The 21,306-nt window shown below is 26.4% G+C and overlaps 1 protein-coding gene across 1 annotated transcript in view; it reads left to right on the top strand.

Annotated features, from left to right (window-relative positions):
- LOC142326906 (uncharacterized) overlaps positions 1-21,306 on the top strand; it is a 249,229-nt gene that overhangs the window by 122,980 nt on the left and 104,943 nt on the right. Inside the window, exon 3 of the mRNA XM_075369637.1 lies at positions 2,140-2,226. Coding sequence (XP_075225752.1) covers positions 2,140-2,226 — 87 coding nt within the window. The remainder of the gene's footprint in view (positions 1-2,139; positions 2,227-21,306) is intronic.

The following is a 21,306-nucleotide window of genomic DNA, read 5'->3' as shown; positions in this document are numbered from 1 at the left end:
GAGGCCAAACCCTAGGAAGTGATTCTACTTAACATACTGAAGAAAAAATGTCGAGTGAACATAGTTCCGATAACGAATATTTTTCTGTCTCTTCGCATTTTGTGTTTTGTTTTTTTTGAAAAAAACTATTTTTCAAAAACAGCTGGCGATAACGCAATAAAATTGTATACCTTTAAACTAACATTTTTTAATAGAAAAAAATAACGATACTCTTCGTTGACAAATTTCAAAATGGCAGTCGTTTCAATTTTTCACTCTTAAATATGTTAGGAATTATTAGATACATCAAATTTTGTTGTTATAAAAATTATGAAGCATTTTTTTGTGTGAACAAAACGACACCTTAGACGTAAACAACCGATGACAAAGAACAGTGTGATTGCAAAAAGTATGCCTAAACCGATATTTTGCGACCATTTTGTTTTTTTTATTATCGTGACTCACTTGATAACTAAATCAAATTTTCTTATTAAAATTGCTTATTTTAGCAATTTTAATCAGAAATCACGATAATAAATCACGATATTTTGAAATTTGAAAGCATTTTAAACCATAAGAATTTTTGAACCACAATAGAAAGAATATAATTTTGTCATTTTTAATGTGTAGCCTTTCCTTAAAAAATATAGAGTAGAAACAAGAATTAGTAAAGTTGTTAAATATTATATCATATTAATTGATTAATATTTTATAATACTTTTATTAAATGAAATGCTTATACATATTTATTTGATTGTAATGTAAGGGAATGTAATAGAACAGAAAGCAATACAAAATGAGCTAAATAAAGAAAAATATTGGTAGTTTTTAAATCTTTAAAGCAATAGAATTACAGAGAGAAGAAAAATATTATTGAAATATACCAAAAGCAGATTGGTTTAATGCAGAGGTGATAACAGAGAGATTTTTATTTAAAATTGTTAAATATACATGATTGAGGATATACAATTAAAGTCATCTAAATATTTTTTTACAGTTTCTTATTTTTGAAATATTTAATACTGGCGAAAATTGGTTGTTAAATGGATAGTTAATATTTGAAATGAAGATGAATTGGATAAGAGAGTGATTGTATGACACAGAATTTTGTAAATAAGTTACATGGTCTACTTTACTGGTACGTAAATGAATGCATCCGGGGGTATTTAATCTAGGAAAGAAAGTTTAAAGAGTAAAAAATTCAAATTATTGTCTTCTTTGAATTAAGCTTAACCTGTATATGAATATTTAATAAAACGTTTTTCTAAATTTTATTCCCCATCTTTAAAATATATATATATATATTGTGTTTTTTGTTTATTAATACAAACTCTTTTTAATTCTTATTATTAAAAAAAAATTCTTTGTATTTTTCTTCATTACTTAAAAGGCTATTAAAATTAAAGTAGCATTGATATTTATATTGCAATCCAGATCCAAGAGCAATTTTTTCATTATTTTCATATGTTATACTTTATTTTATGAAAGTTATACTTTTATTAAATTATACTTAACTCATCGGGTTAGTCTAGTGGTGAACTCGTCATCGCAAATCAGCTGATTTCGAAGTTGAGAGTTCTAAGGTTGAAATCCTAATAAGGTAGTTACTTTTATATGGATTTGAAACTAGATCGTGGATACCGGTGTTCTTTGTTGCTTAGGTTCTCAATTAACCACACATCTTAGGAATGGTCGACCTAAGACTATGCAAGAGTACACTTCATTTACATTGAAACATATCACCTTCATTCATTCTCTAAAGTAATATCTTACGGTGGTTCCAGAGGCTAACAGAAAAAAAGAAAGTTATACCTGATCAGCATAGTCGGAAAAGTCATGCAATACTTTGCAAACTTTTTTTATAAAATAAAAATAATTATGTAATATAATATATAACGAATAAAGTTTCTTAGATTTAATGTATTTTTAATAATTTACAAACGTTTATTTTTACAACAGATCGTGGTGCTAAAAAATTTCTTGTTTTATGAAAGGGTTAGTCCATTTTACTGTATTTTACGTTAAATTTACAGTAGATTTAAAAAATAAGTAATCTATTTATTGATAGTTTTTGCTTTTATGTATGTATATATATATATATATATATATATATTCTAATCAGAAATTTAATTATTTATTCAATTTTCTTTTTGTTCTTAGGAGGATGGCTTGGAGAGGAAGTTCAGTGGCGGTCTCCGACCGATGAAGACAAAACTACACTTACAGCTAGGCTAGGAATACGAACTGGTAAGTTAAAATTAATTACATCTAGTTTACCATATCTATAAAATCTTCTTTTTTTGGTAAATTACTCCAATTTCAAGTAAACCTGTAATATTTTCTATGTGAATTCTTTAAATTTTGGAATTTCTAATTTCTAAAATAATTAAGTTTAGAAATCTGTTAACCATGGTCAGCCGATAAATGTAAAAATTAATTAATTTCATGTAGCTTTTTAGTAAATGCATACATTTTTCTTTATATCATATTTAGTAGAATTTTTCTAAGAAATACTTCTCAAATTATATTTAAATAGAATATTTCTAAGAAACACTACTAAAATTGTATTTAGTTAATAAGTCGGCCTCTGTGGCACGAGTGGTAGCGTCTCGGAGGTTCTTTCATCCGGAAGTTACGGGTTCTAATCCAGACGCGGCATTTTAACACGCTAAAAAATTTCCATTTCATCTCATTCTCTAAAACAATACCTGACGGTGTTCCCGGAGGCTTAAGAAATACAAAAAGAAAAAAGTTAATGAGTGAATTAAACATGTGGGATTAATTCTGTTTTACTTATTTCACTTTAATGTATAATTAAAGATTGTTTACTATATGTTACAGTATTTTTATTTCTATCTTTGTTATATTTAAGCAGATATGTTTCTTTTTATACACTTACCTTTTACAATTCGAGTTTTTTTTCTCGATTTTTTGGTTAAAAGCAGAATAACTAAACGCAGTAACTCAAAACTTTTACAGCTTTACATGTATTATAACCATTAATGTGTTAAATAATAAGATTTTAATAGGTGTCTTCAAATATATATATACTCACTCAACGGTTGAACCAATTTAAATGTATGATACCACGTTAAAATCCTTACATTACAAGAAGTGTCATAGACTTATATATAAATTATATATTATATTATTTATTTGTAAGTAAATTAAAAAAAATTATACTATATACAAATACTACATACACGACTGCCCAAAAGTAGTGTAATGTACGAATATTTAGGATGTGTGTATGTTTGTTCCATCGTAGCAGCTCAAAGGCTGAACCGATATAGATATATAACCCCGCGTTGGAATCCTTACGTTACCGGGAGTGTCTTAGACTATAAAAACATTATACTACAAACAAATACTTCAAACAAAATTGTCACCCGCACGCAGAGCAATGTTTTTTATGGTAGTCGTGTTTGTTAATTTTTAATATTTATCTTTTTAATTTTTTCGATTAATTTTTTTCTTCTTCAATGTAAAAGCTTTGCAGTAGGTATTTTTTATTAAGATTTATAGTTTTTCAACCAATTCGCATCAAGTTGGCCGAATATGAATTTAACAACATCAATGAATAAAAATAAAGGAGATAAAGTTTTAGGATTTGTTTTTTATCGAAAATTAAAAAAAAAAATACGTATCACTGGGCGCTACTATCGTTCGATCTTTGAATAATTATTGGATAATTTGTTCCTTTAAATTTACGACTAAATATAATTTAAAAGTTTTTCGGTCAAAAACCATGTTCTTTCAATTTAAAAAAATTTATTAGAAATATTAAATTTCATTATTTAGGTCGAGTATTTTGATGATCATTGACATATTTAATAAACTTTATATTGAGTTATATTTAATAATAATCTTAATCTATATTTTAAGCACATCTGCACATTTGTAAGATACATAAAAAATGTAAGGGGTTTTTTATACGCTGTACAGTACACTTTTGGAATGATATAAATGATTATTTTTGTTATTACATTAATCCTGGTTTTTTCTTTACCCATTTTGTTTGCCTTGTTATATAATATGTATTACAAGGTATATTACAAAGAATACAGGTTATATTCGTTGATAAATAAATAGAACATCAGAATGGTTGACATTTTAACTGAGAAGATACCGCAACGGTTTCCCTGTATTTTCTATGGACCTATGAGTTGTAATTATATAACTGTTAATATAAGTTGTAGGATGTATTTATATTAGCCTTTTAAATTTTTCACCTACATCAAGGGAATAATTGATTTGTAGATTTTCGTGGTTTTCTAGTATTTTTTTCTTTTTTTTTGTAGAATTGTCATTCAGTTGATTAACTGGTTTGATGATATTCTCTATTCCTTTTTTTCCATATCACACATTAACTTTGACATATTTACTGCATCACATACCCTCTCAATCACTTGTTTTATTCATTGCAATCTTTGTCTTTCTATACAAGTTTTATCTTAAAAATATATCTCTCTACTAACAAGTTAACTAAACCTAGATGTCTTAATACATTCTCAATCAACCTAGTACATCGCTCTACAAGATTCTACCACAAATTTTTCTCTTTTTCTATTTATTAAGATCTCTTTATTTTGAATCTGTTATCAATTCGACGTACATTTCATTATCCTCTTGAAACCTGTTTCAAAAGCTATTTTCCTTTTATTTTTCGTCGTCAATGGTTCATTACCGTAAACCACTGGATTCCGAAAAATATTTTCATAAATTTTTTCTTACATCTTTACATCGTTTTGTTTGATGTAATTTTTTCATGAAATATCACTTTGCTTGTGCCAATCTAATTTTAGTATTTTTCCTTTATGTCTTAGCAAAATGTTTAATTTTGTGGAAGCGTTGAAGTACGGAAGAGTTATTCTGTAATAATTCGAACTATTTTTCACCGGCATTATCTGAAACATTTCAATGTTTCTGTGACATAATTTACATGAGAGAAGAATGCAATAAGCCCAGATGGATTTAAAGAGTGTTTTGTATATTACTAATTATTTATTTTGTTATAATTTAAAAACTGATATAAATGAAACTATTTGATAATTTTAAGATTTAAGTGGTTCCGTTTGTTCCATATATGTGCATTTCGGTAAGTCGTCGATCTAAATGAAAGATAATATTATCTTATTTAAGATATTTTCTATGGTATTAAGCTATTATTTTGTATTAATTAAATTTATCTTTAAATTTTTGACATGTAAGTAATTTACAATTATTATTGTAAAGTAATTTCTCACCTGCTACGTATGTATGTTATACGCATACGCCTTTACCGTAACGGTTGAAGGCGATCTGCGGCATGAGATGCCAGTCGATCACGAAAATGGAACAGCTATTTTGAAATATAACATGGATTTAATACAAGTATTATTAAGAAAGGTGAGGATTAGTTCTCGTTGGCTTCTTTATTGGGTCGAATGTATTATCTCGACGGGGCAAATCAGCTAAAATATGTTACAGGTGATTTTAGCTTCACATATTTAGTCTTTCAAGTGACAATTTTACCCAATTCACTTAGGGATTCTACTTTTTATCATCATATAATAATATATCAATACATATCATAATAAATTCTCCATATATATTTTTCCACAATAAATATTTTCCATAATAAAAAAATTTAATATCCATAATAATAAATTAATTTTCTATAATAAAACTTGTCATAATTATAGTATGACAAGTTAATGGACTTTATCCTATGGGAAAGAATGCATTATGTACATTATTTTCGTTCAGTATAATTTTATTTGGAAAGTATAATAATCCTCAGCTATGAAAATAAACATTTCCTAAATAAGTAAATTAGTCTATTAAATTCAAAGGAGCGACTAACGATTAAGAACCTTTTTTCTTTTTATTGTTAATTTAGCAATAAGTTATATAAATATATAGATGATGTTAGAAAGCTATTGCAGTTTCTGTAAGTTAAATTTCACTACATGTATACTTTTGTTAAAAAAAAAAAAATCATTAACTAATGAAAACATCTAGTAATGAAAATATGTTATTCAATATTTCTATTTTTTATGTTAGATTAATCATATTTATTCATTTTCACTGAAAACTAATTAAATTTTTTTTTTTTTGTAAAAATGATAATATTATTGAATAACTTCTATTAGTATACCCTTTATAAACTAGAAGATAAAATTTAAGAGGGGAACAGTATTTACACCCTATCCTTTTAAAGTTATCTGAAACACCTCCCACTTTTTCACTTCTTTTACGAAGAAATCAAATCAAATAAAGAACACTTTACCGGACCGGCACTATCCTTTTTTATTCAAATTGAGTTTTCAGTGCACTTTGAATTGCGTAGTGTAGTTTTGAACGTAGCAAGTGTGTATGTGTATGAGTGTATCTTAAAAGAGGGGGATGGTTCAGTTTGATTGTGGACTGAAGTGAGGTTAAGGTGGAGTGGTTTTTCGAAGTGCCCTTCTTAAAGGTCCTACACACTTCTATCTGCTTCGGTTAGAATCTTGATGGCTATTTTTAAGGTGATGGTTCTTTAAAAGATACAATGAAACCTTCTAAGATAGAATAATATATATTTTATTAAATTTATAAAACTTTTATAAATGTAGTTTTATGTCGTAAAAAAATTTGTAAGTGATGTTATTTAGTAGTTTATTAATTTTTTAATCACAATTTTTTATTTTTATTTTTACACAGACTTTAAATCTGTGAAGTAATAAATCTGAATAAAATTTTCTATTAAGATAATAATTATGTTTACTAATAAAAAGTTCTTATACTAATAAAAAGTAAGTTTAAAAATGATTACTATGTATAAAAACAGTAATGATGCAAACCTACCTGTAATTATAATGTAATTCATGTGTTAATTATAACATATATTCATCGTAATGAATGTTTACTTAATTAGATCTAAAATAAAAACGTCTATAGGGGTTTAAGTACCTTTATTCAAATTCTAATTACAACCGGAATATCCTCATTATTCCATTAATAATAAAAAAATATTTTTCCTTATGGAAAACTCAATCGAATTGAGAAAACAAAAAAAGAGGATTTTCTTTCCCCTTATTCTGAAAAATAAGGTAAATTTAAGATACCTCAAAAAGTTTTATTTTTGTATTAATAATTTTAATGATTATAAAATTAAAAGTAAATCTACGATTTTGAACGGAACAATTTTTAGAAATCTTTAGCGTTTCATTTTTTAATGAAATTCTAAAGAAGTATTAAACAAAAAAATATTAAGAGAGTAAAAGGAATAAAACCACATTTTTATTTGTAAACGTGAGATTTTACCATTACGAAGGTGGTAAAATCTAGTAGAATCTGTAACACCTTGAATAACATTAGATCATATTTCATTCAAACTGATAAGTTATTTACAAATTAAATTAGTAACGAATTAATCACAAAATTATTTATAAACACTTAAAATTAATTACGTGGCAAGATTATATATTTCTTATATAATTTAAAAAAATCAGATAAAAAACTATATCATAATTACTTATAGATAAAATCTAGTAGAAGATTGAAAAGTTTCTTCATTTCCTTCATTCCAGAAAGATTCTTTCGAAAATATAATTATTTAAAAAAAAAAAACAACATAATTTTCGATTTTATTTTTTACAAATAAATTATTTATTTTTTGTGGTATATTTAAGATTATTTTTTTGTGTTCCATAAAGGAATTATCCTTATGTTTAAAAATAGCCCCTTTGTTGTAGATAAATATCTAACTGTAAATATTTTTGCGCTTAAAATTTACCTCTATGATTTTTTTTCTTTAGAAGTTTCAAACAGTTATAACGGTCCTTAAAAAAATAACCTAACTGATATATTGAAAAGAATATAATATTTTTAATAAAATTCAAATTGAAATAATGATGAAATATAAAAAGAAGATTTTGTAAGCGAGAAAAAAATGGAGGGTTGTAAACGGAATGGAAACAAAAAAAAAAATAATTAAAATTAAAAATATACAAAATTAAAGGAAAATAACAAAAAAATCATGTACAAAAGTGGTTGGAATATAGAGGACTTTCTTCTATCCTAAAATATAAATACCGTGTTCCCGCAAAGAGGTACACGCTTTTAATTATTATCACTCACCCGTTCCCCACGACTATATTAAAACTTTACAGACATTTTACAAACAAATGTATTAATATCTTAGTATAATAAACCTTGAATTATAACCCTGGAAAATAGTAAACCATTTTAAATGTCAAGAATAAAACTCTTTTTAAAGATCTTATAAGCATTTCCATAACATTTAATGATATATTATAAAATGAAATGAAACATTTAATAAAAATTGAAATGTTTTCAAATTAAAAGCAATCTGATGTTGACACTACATGACTTCCTTGTACGCCTGTTAAGTATATACACATTTTTTTTTAAATGAAAAGTACATAAAATTTTATTTCATTAACTTGTGATATGTTTTCATATTTTATTATTATTATTTATTGTAAATGTTTTTTTTTATTTTACAATCAGAGGTTTTGTTTTTACACTTTTGGTCCAGTCGATTGCAATCAAAAAGGGAGATGCACAACTAGATGTTACAACAGTCCTAAATCCAAAATTTTAACATTCTACGGCTAATTGTTTTTGAGTTATGCGAGATACATATGTACGTACAGACGTCATGCCGAAACTAGTCAAAATGAATTCAGGGATGGTCAAAATGGATATTTCCTTTGAAATCTGAAAACCGAATTATTTCCCAATGAAAATACTTCTTTACTTTGTGCAAGGAAGTAAAAAAAACTTTTCAATTTTTAAAAATCTATTTAATATAAATAACTATATTTATATTATTATAAATATTTTATTTGTTTTTCCATTTTTTTTTTCGTTTCCAAAACATAGGTAACTTTATATAAAATAACTTTAAAAAAAATATATACAAAGTAAATACGCGATATTCATGTTAGATTTTTTGTAACATGCTCCAGATTTTTAAAAATATTTCAGTATTATCTTTTCATTGTTAAACGTATTCCGTTTATTAGGTAACAATAAATAAATAAATCCATTTAAAAATAATCTGTAAAAATTAACAAATAGATCTGTAAGGGAATAAAATAAACATATTAAATTTTTTACTGAAATTCATTTCTGTAGAAAATAGTTTTTATAGGATATTTTTTTAACATTAAAAATTTGTTAAGATTTTATCAAGATAAAATACCAAGTTATTTTATTTTATATTACTGTCAACTAGTGACAAATTACAAAAACAAGACGTTATAAAATTTATGATACAGAATAAAACATAAATTTAAAATTAAAAGGAACATTCATATAATGTAGAAATTATTAAATTTTATATATTATTTTAAGTGACGGCTTTTTTTTTATTTGTATATTTTAATACTTTTGTTTTTATCGGCTTGTTAGAAAGGGCGGGTGCTGTCATATGTAATAGAACACAACCATAAATCAGAGATTAGGGGTAACTCTGAAGCAGAGGCACACGTTTTGTAGAGGGACTAAAAAAAAAGATTTTGTATGTGTGTCAGCGCGTGCGGGTAAGTATGTGTGAAAGGGTGTAAAGAGATTGAGAAAGAGACATGATTGCCTATAAACGCAGAGTTTTGATAGTAGAACAAGATGTCTAACAACGGTGCCGTACATTAAGCTACGTAATATTTCATAAATCATAAATCACACAAATAACAGAGTTATTGTGACACTCACACCTGTGACTAATATACTGTGATGTCACATTTCCACTTTTATAAAATATTATCATTATTATCACGAAATAGTATTGTTGAACAAGTCATAAAATAAATCCATTTATTTATATTTTTTTATTTGTAAAACAGCTCATATGGACAATTTTTGAATCCTCTAATTCAATTTCTTGATTTTTTTTGTACGTAAGTAATCAAGTTATTGTTACTTAATATTTTTATATACCTTACAAATAAAACTATATATTTTATTTTGAGTGATTTATTACAGGAAAATTATTATTAAATTCTTGTATTTTTACATGCTTTTCTTTAACTTTTTTTTTGTGTAACCTCCGGTACCACCGTTAGGTATTGCTTCAGAGGATGAGATGAATGATTTATAGCATGTGTGAAAATACCATGCCTGACCGGGATTTGAACCCGAGACCTCTGGATGAAAGGCCGACACGCTATCACTCGCGCCACGGAGGCCGGCTTTTTTTAACATTTTTTTTTTTTTTTTTTTTGTGTTTAACCTCCGAGTCCACAGTTAAGCATTACTTCAGAGGATGAGATGAATGATTTGTAGCGTGTGTGAAAAGCCTGACCGGGATTCGAATCCGGGACCTCTGGGTTTTTTTAACTTACAATGGTTCAACTGTACCCTCAAATCTTTCAAACCTAATTAAACTCATTTCCCGACTCATAGAATGGTGAAATTTTACACAGCGACGTAATCCGGGTGACATTACAATATTCTGTTGTTAATTTCATATATTTCTATAATTTATATATAGAATATTCACATTTAATTGTTGGAGATACAAGAGGAACATCTTAGGGAAGGGAACTGAATCGATTAGTTGTAGCTATCTATCCTTATTGATTTTTGACAGTCGATTCAGTATTACTCGATCAGTTGGCTGTTGAAACTGTTTTTAATATAACTAATGTAAATTTACTTCTAAAATTTATATACGCTAATCTGATTTAGTTATAAGTAACTGGTATCATTTATAGCCATGGAAACTAATTCTCCAGGTTATAATATAAAATAAAACTGCACATAAAAACCTTTTTTGTTTGGTAAAGAATTAAAAAAATTAACAGTATTTACTGGTCAATTTAAATATTTATACAATTAAAAGAAATTTAGACTTGCTTTTCTTCAAAAAAAATAAGAAGAATTCGAACTAAAAAGTAAAAATAATTTTGTATACAAGAAAATTACTTTTAAAAAATCTCTATTTAAGCACGACTATAAAGAAATGCGCTCTTTTATACAATTACTTTACAATTAGACTGCGCCCCACGCTTTTCTTTTTAGTCATGCATAAATAGATAGTTTTTTAAAAGTAATTTTTTTAAAAACAAAATTATTTTTACTTTTTAGTAAAGATTTTTTTAATATATTTTTGAAGAAAAACAAGCCTTTAAATTTTTTTTATTTTAATTATTATCAGTCAACCTATAATTTATCGGTTTTCATAATATAGCTTTTAATATATATTTTTCATTGATTATACGCGTGTGCTTTGAAATTTATATTCACAAAGAAAAAGTATTGGTTTATTTTCTTCATGATTAAGATCAAATTCAGTTATTTACTGTTTAAATAACTGTTTAAATAATTTCAGTTCCCTGCATTTATTTCGGGTGTAATCCCCAGGGATTTGTGCTTCTGATACTAACTTAATAAAAGAAGCAGATAATTTAGATGTTCAACCCCTTATCCCTTTATTAACGGATGCCTGGATGCTACTTGATTCTTTATTCAAACAGGAAACAGTGCATCAATGCTGTTGAGACCAATGCGTCTTAATTGACATTTAGATAAAAAGCGAAAAAAGGGTAAAGAATGATGGTAGAAATATGTAAAATATATGTTTACTTTTTTAAGTGTATTAGTAGTAGTGTGTAGAGAAAGTTATGTGTAATCGAACAAAAATTTGATTTTTGGATTTTTATTACGAATCCATTTTAGGGGTTCCTCGAGTCCAGAAAAGTGATATTCACAGTGCCGATTTTGTTGAAATTATTCTATATGGGTATAATTCTATATTTTCTTTAGCCGGTTTTTGTTTTTTTTAATTTTTTTGTAAAGTTGATATTTAGGGGTAGGGTAATAGTTTATCTTCTACCCTAAACGTAAATTTACACAAAACGTAAAATTTTACCCAAGTTGTTTTGTATAATTTGTAACCCACTACGTATAACCTAACATAAACCTTCCACTATGTCATGTATGGCTACAGATACAATTATTATGTAGTCTTTACATGGAAAAAGTATGTGTAAGATATTTTAACACTAGATATTTTTTAACCCAAAATTGGGACATGCTTTTATTTTTTGTAGAGTTAAATGTTTGTGATTTGTTTTACTTTTCTTTCATTATATGCTGCAAGAAGGAAAGTATGGTAATCAGTCAAAAAATGAGATATGGATTATTTTGCATTTATCGACTTTTCATGACCCAGGAACCACCCTCCCAAAAAGAAAACAAAGGAAAGGGGCTATTGTTCATAGTACGTACATGTACTAGCTTAATAATCGTTGACTGGATAAACTATTTTTGATGAAGTTTTGTACAGACTTGTGTAAACGAGGAAATTAGTTGATAAAGTTTAAAAATCAATATTTCAGGAGATGAGGTAGATAATTTTTTAGGATTATCTCCACAAAATTTTTCAAACACAACCTCACATAATATTAACCTCAGTACTTGCGATATCTTACAATTAAAAAAAAAAAATTTTCCCATAATTCCCCCCCGCCCAAAAATCAAAAAAGCTATCTTTTTATTTATTGAATATTTTTTAACCGAATTGTTTTTTGTCTTCCTAAGCATAGTAGTAGTGCAAGTAAACCAATTTGGGGGCAATATTAGGAGTGAGAGAACCGATCAAGTTTAAAAATATCGATTTATTTTATCTTTCAAAACCTTTTTGTTTATGTAGGTAATTACGTATTTCTTCATTTTGTATTTAGCTACTATTTGCTTATTTATTAAGGTAAAGTAAACTTGTAGTAATAATATTACAATAAAATTTTATAATAATTCACCACCTACCGAATAAAAAAAACAAATCATAGATTAATTTTTATTGGTTATAAATTTTTCACTGGAATTTTTTTTACACAGTAAACGTAGAAAAATCAAAAATTTTCTCGAAAGGTGATTTTCGAGACTGGGAATTCAAAAAATATCAATTTTTAAAATTTTTAAAACTTTTGGTTTATTTAAACGTATAATGATAATTTTACAATAAAATAAATCTTATATAATTTTTTCAATGTATAATTATTTTTCCACCATATAAAAATAAATAACCAATGCCAGGTAAGCGTATTACAACTTTGTTGTCAACTTTTTTTGTAATATTAAAAATTGTTTATAAATATAATTTTTTTTCTTTTATTTCTTTATTAGTGATTATACTTTTTTCTGATATCGTGTATATAAATTTTTTCTTCTTTCTTTAACATATTACCTGATATAAGATTATATGGTGATTTTAACAATTTATGTCTTCCTCATTTTCCTCGAAAAAAATCCTCTATTTTTTTTTTCATTTATTTACCTTGTTTTTTTTTAAAGGAAGTAAATTGGGTTTTTTGATATTTTATGTATGTCTGTCCATCTAACTTGATAGATCTAGTGTAATTTCCATGACAAAAGTATTTGCATCTCACAGGCTTAGCCGCTTGTTTTATTCCTTTTACAAAAAGAAAAGGCAAAAGAGAATGTGAGAGAGTTCTTTCTCACATTAAGTCCATCCTTCCATCTTATCAAGTCTTTTTTCACGATCGAAATCGAATATGTGCATGTTTTTGTCTACAAATACGCCAATGTAAACGTGTTTGTATTATCATCTAAAAGGAGGGTATCCTTTATTTAAATTGCTAACGCTTCTCATTTGTTGTATCTTTATTAGCTTGTTGTCGGTATAATACTATACAGTTTTGTCTTTTTGAAGTGTATTTTCCTTGAAACAAAGAATATCGAAACGCATATAAAGGCGCAATTTTTGAATTTTCAAGAATAGTTTTCTTCTTTATAGTCCTTTTATTGTCATGAAAAACTAATAAAGTTTTAAAATATTTAACACAGATTACTGAAAAAAATTATTTATAGTACTTCTTTAGCGGTAAAAATAGCGTGATAAATTTTATTCTTTTGATTTTTAACAAATGATGCTTCAACTACTATCAATTCTGTTCATTCATTGTTTTCTTAACAAAAATACCCACATTACAACGTCTTAAGACAACTTTTTAATTTTCTTTTCCGTTATTAATCTGCTGTAACTTATCAGTGGTTTTAAAAGTTAAATTTCTGAGTTTAAAAAAAATTATATTATTGCATTGTTTTGAAAGTAATGTATTATTAATAATTTGTTTCTCCTAAATTAAAGATCTCTTTATATATAGTAGTATAGATAATTCTAATTTTTTTTTGAAATATAACTTTTATGTAAATTTCATAAAATTTATAATTTAAATTTCATTTTTAAAATGATATTTAAAAAAAATAACAAGGCAAGAGATTGCTTAGAACAACGCTTCCTAGTATACTTCACAATATGAGTAACAATAAATTACCTTTGTATATCATGCAATAGCAATCGTAACAGCTACCTGAAAGATGTATTTTTATGATAGTCTGCTAAGTACAACAGAATGATTTAAAGTTTTCATATTTGTACTTAAACACGATATGGATGGAGTAGTATATTTTTATTATAATATTTATAACTGAGCTACGTAATTATAATATAAAATAGATAAATAACATATTGGTAAATACTATTTATTTTACTTTTACCGTAATATTATCATTATTATTGAATATTGCCGTAATTAGAATTATTATTATTACAGTAATATGTTACAGATATCATGTGCGATGTATCACGTGATGATTGCATGGTACTTCACGCGTGATCCACGTTGTACTGTATTAAATCGCTATATATATATTAATAAAAATAGTATAAATATACTTTACGTTTTCTCGGCGGCGATATTCTTTGTAGTTTAAATTGCACGCGTTCGCGCGCACACTTGTACACAAATATTGTAGTAAATAATTCAATATATTTGTATTTTTTGATAAATTATATTTATTAGTAAAAAATTAATAAATGTATATTAATTCAGCAAATCGATTTTAAGAAGTTATTTTTTATTAAAAATTGCGGCCATAATGACCATTAAAAAAATGGTATCGGTTGTAAAACAAGGTAAGAATCAGATGCTACTTATGGTGTACTACGAATGTATACGAGAGCAAGTCAAAATGTAAAGCGAAATTTAAAAAATCAATATATTTATTTGAACTTACATAAATGAAACATGCTTTATTTTTCAACATAATTCCCTCCTACTTCTATGCACTTAGTCCATCTTTTAACAAGCTTTTTAATTCCTTCCGGGAAGAAAGTTTCCGGTCTGGTGTGTAGAAAATTTTTCGCTGCTTCTATGGCCTCTTTATAACATCGATAATGATTCTCCTACAATTCTTCTTTTAATGGGTCAAAAAAATGAAAATCGCTTGGAGCCAGATCTGAATTGTATGGAGGATGATCCAGCAGTTCAAAACCAAGATCTTAAAGGTAAAGGACTACATTTTTCGGCCGTATGAAGTCGAGCGTCACCCTGAAGAAAAATGACACCTTTAGAAAGTTTACCACGTTTCGGATTTGATTTTTGCTTCAGTAAACGCAGTTGCTTACAGCACTTGTCATTGTTTACTGATTGGCCTTTACGTGTGAAGTAAACCTAAAGTGAACTTTCCATATCCCAGAATATCGTCATAATTACCTTTCCTGCTGACATCTGAGTTTTGAAATTTTTTGTTCTGGGAGATGAAGGAATTTTCCACACTAAACTTTGTCACTTACTTCGGAATCAAAGTGATAGACCCATGTTTCATTAACGGTTATTATTAGCTTAAGAAATGGGTCTTCTTCACCTTCGTAACTTTTCAAAAGCTTCTGAGAAATTTTCAAACGATTCACTTTGTGGATGGTCAATTTACGTGGAACCCAGCGTGCACAGACTTTTTCAAAGTTTAAAAAAATCATGGATGATTGAAAATGTGAGCCACAGCATTTATTCAATTCACTTGCAATATCATCAACTGTAATTCGTCGATTATCGAGAACTATTTGTTTAACAGCTTCAACGTTGTAGTTAGTGTTTGAAGTGGAAGGCCTACCGTACCGCTGTTCATCACAGAGAGAAATCCTACCATTTTTAAAGCGATCAATCCATTCGTAGATCTTACTTCCATTCAAACAACTCTCTCCATATTGCTACTTCGTTCGACGAATAATCTCTGCTGGTTTCACCCCTTCTGAACTGAGGAAACGTATCACTGCTCGCATTTCTTCCTTGGTGCAATCAGACAAAGGAGCCCTTATTTTAAAAAAACTTAAATACAATCAAAAATAGCTAACAATCAAACAATATTTTCAATGAACAGCTGATAGAGGTTATGAGTTATAGCAGAACAATCATTGCTAGCACACATGTGATTGGGAGGGAAATAAAAATTTCCCTTTTTGACTTTTTGACTTCCCTCGTATTTTCAGATCTTAAACTACAATATACTGATTGAATTACTAGTTTATTTTTTTAATCGTAATTCTATGAAAAATTATTACCTAGGAAAATTATTTAAAATTTTATTTATATTAATTCTTGTCGGCTAAAATTATTTAATAAAATACATTTCCAAAATAAAAATGTTGACGTCTAATGAAAATGAACACTCGATTAAAATTTTTATGAAAGTCTTTAGCTGTAATTTTCATAACTTGAAAGTTTTATTTAAATAATGTCCATATCTAATAACTGTACAGAAATTATTTGTCGAAAGAAAGATGGAATCCTCGTTCTCCCATTAAAATGAATAAAATCTTGTTTAAAACCGTATTTTTATTTTTTGAAATAATCTTTTACTAAAGTTTTCAACCACGTTTTCTATTCTTTTCAACCTATAAATCAAAATAAAAAAAAACACGGTATAGAAAGTGGGATTTAATTCTTTAATCTGTTACTTTTAAATTACGTCTGAGATAGTAAATTCCAAAAAAAAGTGAATAAATATCTATTATCAGAAAAAAAAAATGAATGTATATTGGTTAATATTTTAAGTCAAGTTTATTAACATAGCAAAGATTTCAATGCCCATGTATTGAAACGACGTAATGAAAATTCAATAACTGTTATTTGTATTTAAGATAGATTCATTCTGATAATTAAAACAAGTATATTCTTTCATATCTTATCTTGTACTAGTAAAAACATTCAACAGAAATTAAGAAAATGGGTTATCTAGAACATGAACACAAATTAAAATGTTAGGCAACTGGTTAAATTTAGAAAAAAAGGAAAGATTACATGAAAATAAAAAGCAGAAGTATGTATGGATAATAAAAATTATAAAACATTAAATACTAGAAAAGATTCAGTCAATTTTCTAAATTTTATTTACAAAAACTGTAGCTTTTTCTTATACAGAATAACCTAATATTGTCAGCGGTATAAAATCTTGCTGCAAAGAAAATAATACTACGACAAGCTCTTGGTATAAGTCATTCTGTATCCCAGTAAGGGAACCATCTGAATTTTACAACGCGAAATCATATCAGTTAAAATCCGACTTCATTTCCTTCTTTTTTTTTAACCTGTGTATCTGCGTATGTATCTCGTATAACTGAAAAACCATTAGCCATAGGATGTTGAAGTTTTGGATTTAAGACTGTTATAACGTGTAGTTTTGCACCTTCCCTTTTGAATGCAATCGACTGAACCATAAGTGTCCAAAAAAGCTCAAAATCCAACAAAATTCTGATTTTGGACTTTTTCTTAACTGCAGTAATAACCCCTAATTGAGGGCTTTTCAACTATATATCATAAGTGGTACTTATTTTCATTGGTTCGAGAGTTATAGCCAAATGAAATTTTAATTAATGAAATATTTAGATCTTATAAGGGGATGGCATATCAGTTCGAATCAGACTTCATCTCCTTTTTTTAAATTTTGTTATATTGATTTATTAATAATTAGTTTATTATTAACCTAACGTTGTAAAAAAAATGTACGATAAATAATAATTCAATAAAATAATAAAATATGAAAAGTTATTAATGAAATAAGATTTTTTGTACTTTTCATTTAAAAATTGTTTAAATTTAATAGGCGTAAAAGGAAGTCATGTAGTGCGCACATCAGATTTTGTTTTAACTATATCATTTTAAAATTAAAAACTATGTTTTTTTGTAAGAACCCCGTTCGAAAAGTCAACATTTAAAAAAAACATATGTCCTACAGTAATGGATCGATCCTCTTCATGGGTACAGGGACTACAAACGAAGCCAATTTGATTCTACTTCGTACAAACAAAAGCCTATTTTATTGTTTACCGTATAAAAAAAATTGAATGTTAACAACATATGTGATGACTATGAACGAGATCAGTGAAGTAATAAATTTAAACATTTAGATGGTCATCACTAAGGCTAGAACTGCCAAATCTCTAGTAGGAAGGTAGGCCATAAAATTTCTACGTTATCCCACCACCTCACTTCTGTACTAATAATCGGGTTTGTTCTGTACTAATAAGTTTCATTTACACCTACAAGGTACGTTTGTACGAAGTTAACAATTTGGAAGTTATTGATTAATTAGATTTTGTTTACTTCATCAGATTTTGTTCGTTAAGAAATAATCTTTGGATTTTTCTGTTTCTATTTTTATTTATTCCACAAAAATTTCACAGATAATAATGTTTTAAAATAATTTTATTGTATAAGTATACACTAAAAGCTATGAATTAATTTAATATATAATTACAATCAACACATAAATGAGTGGTAAAATTATAATTTCCTTTTTAATGATTGTAGGGGTTGACTACGGTCTTTTATTATAGGGGATTCTAAAAAGAAGGGTTGTAATGTTATTTTACCATCATCAAAATCATTCACCCCTGACCTGTAGAGTTCTTTTTTTATCATGGAACATATGTCTTTTACTTTATGATACGTTATCTGTTATTTAATCTACTTCACTATTAAGACAATTTTCATATTAGTACTTTTTTATTTGTTTTTTGATCCAGTTTAATGATTATTTTTACCAGTTTTTTTTTCTTTTCATGTTAATTTATCGAAGAATTTCACAAAAAATATTTCAGAGTTCTGAAATTTCCTTAAATGCCAATTTTAAGACACTATAATGTACTTAATTCACTGCACTCTTTTTGTAAAGAATTGGAAATAAAGAAACGATTTTACTTTTTACTACTCTCATAAGAAATCAATTATTATTTTTTTTTTAGATAATATTTTGTCGTGGGATGTTTATTTGAAGAATTGTTTTAATTTAATAGAACATTCGTTTAACATGATATACGAAGCTTTTTCCTTTTATATTTTTAATTAAATACTTTTTTGGCATGTAATTTATTAAATAGTTTATTTTAGTTAAATTTGGATTTTAAATAAAGTGAAAATAGGCATAGTATATTAAGTGCCTTAGCCTTAAAGGATTTTTAGGTATATTCTTAATTTCTTTAATCCCAGTTCTACATTTTTAAAAGAACGTAAAATCTGGTTTACTAAATTTTTACCTTCACCCGTATTTTGAGGAATAATCTTCATTAAAGGATTTATCCAAAACTTTTCTAAAAAAAAAAAAATTAATTAATTTTTAATTACTTCAACATACCTGAAGTTCCAAGGTAAGTCTTTCATCAGTATTAATCATTAGATTATTTCTGCAACAAAAAATTAAATTTTAATATGATTTTTGCCCAGAAAATCTGAAATTTTATTACATTCACTATTCATGCATTTAACGCTTTTCCACACTATTTAGGATGTAATAATAGGATTTTTTGCGACAGAATTTAAAGTCCTTTAGAAAAGTTTATTTTAAGAGGCAAAGTTTTGCTGATGCTTTAAACTTTTTCTGCTTAAGGCTTTGCTTTCATTATGAAATTCTTTTAGTCATAGTTTTAATCAGATAGATTTCAGTACTCTGATATTTCTATTTGCGGTGAAATCTTGGAAAACGAAAGGATTTCTCGAAGTAGTAAGATTGTAAACGGGTAACCACAATAAAAAGAAAAACGAAAACATACAAAACAGGATTTGATATCCTCCATAACAGGTCTTTTTATACATTACCATAAGAAGCGAGAGAGGTACACTATTCATGTAACTAAGAAAAAATTGTTAACTCGAGGCTTAATTATTTTAAAATTTATTTACGTTTGGTAAATTTATTTGATTTTCATATGAGTTTATCAATTAGGTTTATTAATAAACAATTAATTACTGTATAATTCAAGTTGTAATAAAGTAATTTTTTCGTTTTTTTTAATCTTAAGTAGAATTCATAAGTTCCTAAATTAATCTCGGTTAAAATTACATATATTTTGACTGGAATATACGAAATTACTTTGTAATGAAATTCTAATAATTATAATCTCTACATCCTGGTTGTGGTTTTGTATTAAAAAATAAAATAAACTATTTTATGTAATATTATCTACTACCAAATTAGTCAAAAAAATTTTATTTATAATTTTTTTTATAAGAGAACTTAATAAATCAGAATCTGTATGTTTAATCTTGAGCATTCTGTATTCTCCATCCACACCGAAAAGATATCAATATCATTGGAAATTTAAATTTGATAGATGCACTGCAAATGAATTAAAATTTGATATATACACTTGAAATGAGTAAACTGGTTATAGGTAAATATATTTTTTAACGGGAACCAAAATATGGAGATTTGAAAAATTTCGAATTCTTTAAAATCGATCGTCATTTGAATTCCAAGATTTAAATTCTAATTATAATTTTACAATTTTTTAATTTTTAATACGTAAAATCAAATACAAAGGAAAATATTTAGACATAAAAAGATCATCTTGCAAACACATTTAAAATAAAATTAAAAGATTATTTTTTTCCAGAAACAATATTCATTTGACTAGAAGTTTTTAAATAATATTAATTAAGAAAATTTAAATCTGAATTGCTGATTTCGTTAAATGGTTACGTAAATAGGCTATGTGCTTAATTATTTTTATTAACGCCTTCTGAATTGTTATTTAATTTGTTTATTTTTTTCAATTATTTATTATTATTATTATTATTATTATTTCATACAGTTATATTTTAACTTTTAGTATGGATCCATTTTATAAATGGGAAAGTATACTCACATATTCCTAATACGATTTATTTTATAAGTTATTTAGTTTGGCAGCTGCAAGCCAACCACCTATCCAAATCCTAATTTGGATTTGAACCTATAATCTTCTAGATAAAAAAGGTGGCAGAATACCACTCTCCCACCGAGGTCAGCATTATAAACAGATCGAAATAAAATAAAAATTTATTTAAGAGGTGGCATATTAACGGTTCTAAATTAAAATGTCACATAAAAGACGCTTAAAAAATTGTATAAAAAAATTATAGATAAAATGTGGTGTTTGAAAGACGCTTAAAAAATTTTATAAAAAAATAATAAATAAAATGTGGTTTTTGTTTGTTTAACAATTATCATCATAAGTAGATTAATAAAACCCACTGGGATGGTCTATTGGTGAATTCT

This window comes from Lycorma delicatula, chromosome 6, assembly GCF_047948215.1.
Source record: "Lycorma delicatula isolate Av1 chromosome 6, ASM4794821v1, whole genome shotgun sequence".
NCBI lineage: Eukaryota > Metazoa > Arthropoda > Insecta > Hemiptera > Fulgoridae > Lycorma > Lycorma delicatula.
This window is presented reverse-complemented; position numbering and strand designations above follow the sequence as displayed.